This window comes from Stenella coeruleoalba (assembly GCF_951394435.1).
Source record: "Stenella coeruleoalba genome assembly, chromosome: X".
NCBI lineage: Eukaryota > Metazoa > Chordata > Mammalia > Artiodactyla > Delphinidae > Stenella > Stenella coeruleoalba.
The window spans coordinates 12,450,044-12,456,243 of record NC_137152.1 but is presented as its reverse complement, the minus strand read 5'-3'; the positions used below and the strand labels follow the sequence as shown (position 1 = coordinate 12,456,243).

The 6,200-nt window shown below is 37.8% G+C and overlaps 1 protein-coding gene across 1 annotated transcript in view; it reads right to left on the bottom strand.

Moving 5' to 3' along the window:
* Positions 1–1,624: 1,624 nt before the first annotated feature.
* LOC307180822 (uncharacterized protein) overlaps positions 1,625–6,200 on the bottom strand; it is a 63,802-nt gene continuing 59,226 nt past the window's right edge. The window contains exon 5 of the mRNA XM_079911334.1: positions 1,625–1,656. Coding sequence (XP_079767460.1) covers positions 1,639–1,656 — 18 coding nt within the window. The 3' untranslated portion in view covers positions 1,625–1,638. The remainder of the gene's footprint in view (positions 1,657–6,200) is intronic.

Sequence of the window (6,200 nt, the reverse complement as noted above, 5' to 3'; positions counted from 1 at the left end):
TCCTAGGCTCTCAGGGAGCCAGGGACCATGTAATACCAATCATTACAATGGCAACAAGAAGCATTTTTGAGCATTTAAGATGTGTCAGTCACTGTGTTAATCCCTTTACATATGTGACTTCATTTATTTCTTAAAACCATCCCAGGAGGCAAGTGATACTTTTAGTTTTACAGATGAGATAGATAAGTGAGGCTTAGAGAGGTAAGATAACTTGCCAATATTATTCAGTTACCAAGTGATAGACTCAGGATTTGAACTCAGGGCCATATTTCCAAAGTCCATCCTGTCAGCCACTGAGCTTTACTGGCCCTTCTCTTAGTTCCCATTGTATTCTCCAGCACTGAGTGAATCGCCCTACACATAGGGTATGCACAATAGATACTTGCAGAATCAAAGTCATTAACACGTATCTCCTGGGTTCCCACCATGTACCTACTAGCTGTTGAATTAGCTAATTGTCTAAGTGGAAAAGTTTTTAAAAAGATTTTAAGATGGAAGTATTAGTGCTTAACTTACATCCTACATACAGCTAGCTCACACAGGGAAGTAAACAAGACCATTCAAAATTTGATAAGTGTATATGAGAAATAAAATATGCTTATGGCTATTTTGCTATAGTACCTTGAAATTACCAGACCAACTGTGAATTTCTTTTTCTTAAATATGTTTTCCCCTTGTTTTTCAAATGAGCTAATCTAAGTTGTATTGCCATTTCTAGTTTTGGTTTTGAGATACAGGTTTACTATTGAATTACCCAAAGGGAATTATAGCAACGAAATTCATCTGAGAATATTATCAATGAACTGATAGCCCATTTCTATGGTGGATGGTTATCATTATGCAATATTTTCAGATCTTGATTATAAGACTTTGTGACAAATGATCCTTTGGGGGCCTTATTATCCAATTTAATTAGAGATGAATTGGATAATTCATCTATTTCTATTTAAAATTTTTAATAAAAGTAGAGAGTAAAATTCACGAGTGATATTTTTCTTTGTAAAATAAATAGCTTTGTTGAATTACTTGGAAATGTTGCTCAAAAGGAAGTAGAAACTGAAACTATGTGGTAATATTCTTTCTATTTCTCAAAAAAGTTGTACTAAATAAAGAGGACCCCCAGCTTTTTTGCAAGACAAGTTCTGGAGTTTCTTTTGATACAGGGATCCCAGGGGACCCTTTTACGATCCAGAGGGAGGAGACAAAGGGCAGTGATCCTGTGGTAGTAGAAAAGATCGACTTTCACTAGAAAGAAGACAATAATATTAATTCTTCCACTTTGTTCTTCTCTCTCATTGTTTCCTTCTTCCAGGATTGGAGGGATGCGAGTAGGGGTGAAGAAAGGGACACTGGGCTCAATTACAAGAGACTAGATTTTCCTGAACCAGACATCTGAAGACTGAAGGCTGTTTTCTTCCTTCCATCTTTCTGTTATTCTATTCATTGTCATTCATTTATTGAAACAATATTCACTGAATACCAAACTTGTGCCAGATACTGCGATAGGAGAACTGGATATAGTTTTGAGCAATACAAAACATGTGCCACCATGAGCTAATTATTTCTTGAAATACTTCTATGGGATAACTTGGCTTGCAAAGTGTCTCTTACTTGATGAAGTATGTGCCTTGAAGGAGCTCACATTCTGTGAAAAAACTAGAAAGCAGAAAATAAAACAAATAAAGATCGTTCCAATTTTCAATTATTTGTATGTAGAAAACAAACAGAGTAGTATATCAAGAATAACCATGTGGTGTGGCAGGAGCCAACTATTATAGAGTGAAGAAAGTCAGGGAAACTTCTCTGTGGTCAGGTTTGAGCTAAGACTTGAACAATGAGAACACCCTAACCATGTAAAAGTCTAGGAAGAAGTATTCTAGGAAGAGAGAGCGCACAGTGCAAGTACCTTGAATGGGGAACAGATTGACATGTTTGAGGCTAATGTGTCTGGAACGATTCTGCAGAGCAATTGTGAAATGAGACGAGGTTGGAGTGGAGGCAGGAGTAAGACCACGGAGGCCATGTTAGGGAAGGAGCTCAGACTCTAAGTGCTCTGGGGAGTCACTGTAGAATGTGATCGAAGGAGGTGATTTGACCTGGTGTACATTTTTGAAGAAGCCTCTCACTATTCTGTGAATACAGTGTTGGAAGGGGGCCAGGGAGGAAGAGGGCAGGCCACTCAGGAGACTACTGCAGTAGTCCAGGTGGCAGACAACAGCATGGTCATATTATAGAGGTAGAACCAATAGGAAATGCCAATGGATTAGATGTCTGTGTCTTGAGCATCTGGGTGGATGGTGGGGCCATTAACTGAAACGGGAAAGACCAGGAGGGAGACAGAGTGAAGGAGAAAGCCATTGGTTCTATTTTGAATGTGTTAAGTTTGAAATGCTTTTCAGTTTATTCATTGTGAAGATATCTGGTGGGCATCTCGAATAGGAGTTAGGATTTGAAGGTGAGACTCTGGGACTGGACACATATTTTGGGAGGCATTGGCTTATAGATGGTATATAAAGCCAGGGTTCTGGATGAGCCTAACTAGGAAAAAAGTAGAAGAAGTAACAAAACCTAAGACTGAATGAACCATGAGATATTCAGTATTTAGGTTAGAGGAGGAACTAGCAAAGGACACGGAGAAGGGGAAGCCAGTAAAGTAGGAGGAAAACCAGAAGAGTGTGTGCCACGGACGTCAAGAGAAAATTATGGATCAATAACTTAAAAACGGCACCCTACCAAAAATGTCTAAAAGCACTGCAGAGAAATAGTTTCCCATCACCTAGTGGTCACCACTGGGGCTCTGAGCAAAATGCCAGATTTGTTCCTTAGTCTCCACCTCCTCCCATCTCCCTTTGAACTCTACCCTCAGATTCAAAGTGGCTGCATGGGGCTGCAAAGCAGGTTGCAAAATTTCTTCTTCCTTTTACCCAAGCTCAAGTTCCTGTTTGGTGGAGACTATTTTAGCTGGGTGTGGGTCCAATGAAAGCACCATGGTGTGAATGGCCAATAGGTTCAAATTTCTTAAACGGTATTTGCAATCCTGTAAAATAGGACCTTAGAAAGCTAAGAACATTGCTGAAACAGGCCAATGTGAGCTAGCACTACAGTGTTCAAGCCAAAAATACTGAATATCTTTGCATGTGTATTTATTTTACCAAACTATAAAATTTTCTATTAATTTTATACTTCTTTGTATATTTTGCAAGAAGGAAATCTGAATCTTAATTTTACTTATGTGTTCAAGGAATAGGTTCTGTTTAACTAAATTAATTGAAGGTTATTTAATTATCTTTTGTACGTCTTTTTTTAAAATTAAATTAATTTTTTTTAATACAGCAGGTCCTTATTAGTCATCAGTTTTATACACATCAGTGTATACATGTCAATCCCAATCGCCCAATTCATCACACCACCACCACCACCACCCCACTACTTTCCCCCCTTGGTGTCCACACATTTGTTTTCTACATCTGTGCCTCAATTTCTGCCCTGCAAACCGGTTCATCTGTACCATTATTCTAGTTTCCACATACATGCGTTAATATACGATACTTGTTTTTCTCTTTCTGACTTACTTCACTCTGTGTAACAGTCTCTAGATCCATCCACATCTCAACAAATGACCCAATTTTGTTCCTTTTTATGGCTGATATTCCATTATATATGTGGAATATACACATCTTCTTTACCCATTCGTCTGTCGATGGGCTTAGGTTGCTTCCATGACCTGGCTATTATAAATAGTGCTGCAATGAACATTGGGGTGCATGTGTCTTTTTGAATTATGGTTTTCTCTGGGTATATGCCTAGTAGTGGGATTGCTGGATCATATGGTAATTCTATTTTTAGTTTTTTAAGGAACCTCCATACTGTTCTCCATAGTGGCTGTATCAATTTACATTCCCACCAACAGTGCAAGAGGGTTCCCTTTTCTCCACACCTGCTCCAGCATTTGTTGTTTGTAGATTTTCTGATGATGCCCATTCTTACTGGTGTGAGGTGATACCTCATTGTAGTTGTGATTTGCATTTCTCTAATAATTAGTGATGTTGAACAGCTTTTCATGTGCCTGTTGGTCATCTGTATGTCTTCTTTGGAGAAATGTCTATTTAGGTCTTCTGCCCATTTTTTGATTGGGTTGTTTGTTTTTTTAATATTGAGCGGCATGAGCTGTTTATATATTTTGGAGATTAATCCTTTGTCTGTTGCATCGTTTCTGAATATTTTCTCCCATTCTGAGGGTTGTCTTTTCGTCTTGTTAATGGTTTCCTTTGCTGTGCAAAACTTCGAAGTTTCATTAGGCCCCATTTGTTTATTTTTGTTTTTATTTCCATTACTCTAGGAGGTGGATCAAAACAGATCTTGCTGTGATTTATGTCAAAGGGTGTTCTTCCTATGTTTGCCTCTAAGAGTTTTATAGTGTACGGTCTTACATTTAGGTCTCTAATCCATTTTGAGTTTATTTTTGTGTATGGTGTTAGGGAGTGTTCTAATTTCATTCTTTTACATGTAGCTGTCCAGTTTTCCCAGCACCGCTTATTGAAGAGACTGTCTTTTCTCCATTGTATATCCTTGCCTCCTTTGTCATAGATTAGTTGACCATAGGTGCGTGGGTTTATCTCTGGGCTTTCTATAGTGTTTCATTGATCTATGTTTCTGTTTTGTGCCAGTACCATATTGTCTTGATTACTGTAGCTTTGTAGTATAGTCTGAAGTCAGGGAGTCTGATTCCTCCAGCTCCATTTTTTTCACTCAAGACTGCTTTGGCTATTCGGGGTCTTTTGTGTCTCCATACAAATTTTAAGATTTTTTGTTCTAGTTCTGTAAAAAATGCCATTGGTAATTTGAGAGGGATTGCATTGAATCTGTAGATTGCTTTGGGTAGTATGGTCATTTTCACAATGTTGATTCTTCCAATCCAAGAACGTGGTATATCTCTCCTTCTGTTTGCGTCATCTTTAATTTCTTTCATCAGTGTCTTATAGTTTTCTGCATACAGGTCTTTTGTCTCCCTGGGTAGTTTTATTCCTAGGTATTTTATTCTTTTTGTTGCAATGGTAAATGGGAGTGTTTCTTAATTTCTCTTTCATATTTTTCATCACTAGTGTATCAAATGCAAGAGATTTCTGTGCATTAATTTTGTATCCTGCAACTTTACCACATTCATTGATTAGCTCTAGTAGTTTTCTGGTGGCATCTTTAGGATTCTCTATGTATAGTATCATGTCATCTACAAACAGTGACAGTTTTACTTCTTCTTTTCCAATTTGGATTCCTTTAATTTCTTTCTTCTCTGATTGCTGTGGCTAGGACTTCCAAAACTATATTGAGTAATAGTGGGGAGAGTGGACATCCTTGTCTTGTTCCTGATCTTAGAGGAAATGCTTTCAGTTTTTCACCATTGAGAATGATGTTTGTTGTGGGTTTGTCATATATGGCCTTTATTATGTTGAGGTAGGTTCCCTCTATGCCCACTTTCTGGAGGGTTTTTATCATAAATCGGTGTTGAATTTTGTCAAAAGCTTTTTCTCCATCTATTGAGATGATCATATGGTTTTTATTCTTCGATTTGTTAATATGGTTTATCACATTGAGTGATTTACGTATATTGAAGAATCCTTGCATCTCTGGGATAAATCCCACTTGATCACGGTGTATGATCCTTTTAATGTGTTGTTGGATTCTGTTTGCTAGTATTTTGTTGAGGATTTTTGCATCTATATTCATCAGTGATATTGGTCTATAATTTTCTTTCTCTGTAGTATCTTTGTCTGGTTTTGGCATCAGGGTGAAGGTGGCCTCATAGGATGAGTTTGGGAGTGTTCCTTCCTCTGCAATTTTTTGGAAGAGTTTAAGAAGGATGGGTGTTAGCTCCTCTCTAAATGTTTGATAGAATTCACCTGTGAAGCCATCTGGTCTTGGGCTTCTGTTTGTTGGAAGATTTTTCATCACAGTTTCAACTTCATTACTTGTGATTGGTCTGTTCCTATTTTCTGTTTCTTCCTGGTTCAGTCTTGGAAGGTTATCCCTTTCTAAGATTTTGTCCATTTCTTCCAGGTTGTCCATTTTATTGGCATAGAGTTGCCTGTAGTAGTCTCTTAGGATGCTTTGTATTTCTGCGTTGTCTGCTGTAACTTCTCCTTTTTCATTTCTAATTTTATTGATTTGAGTCTTCTCCCTTTTTTTCTTGATGAGCCTGGCTA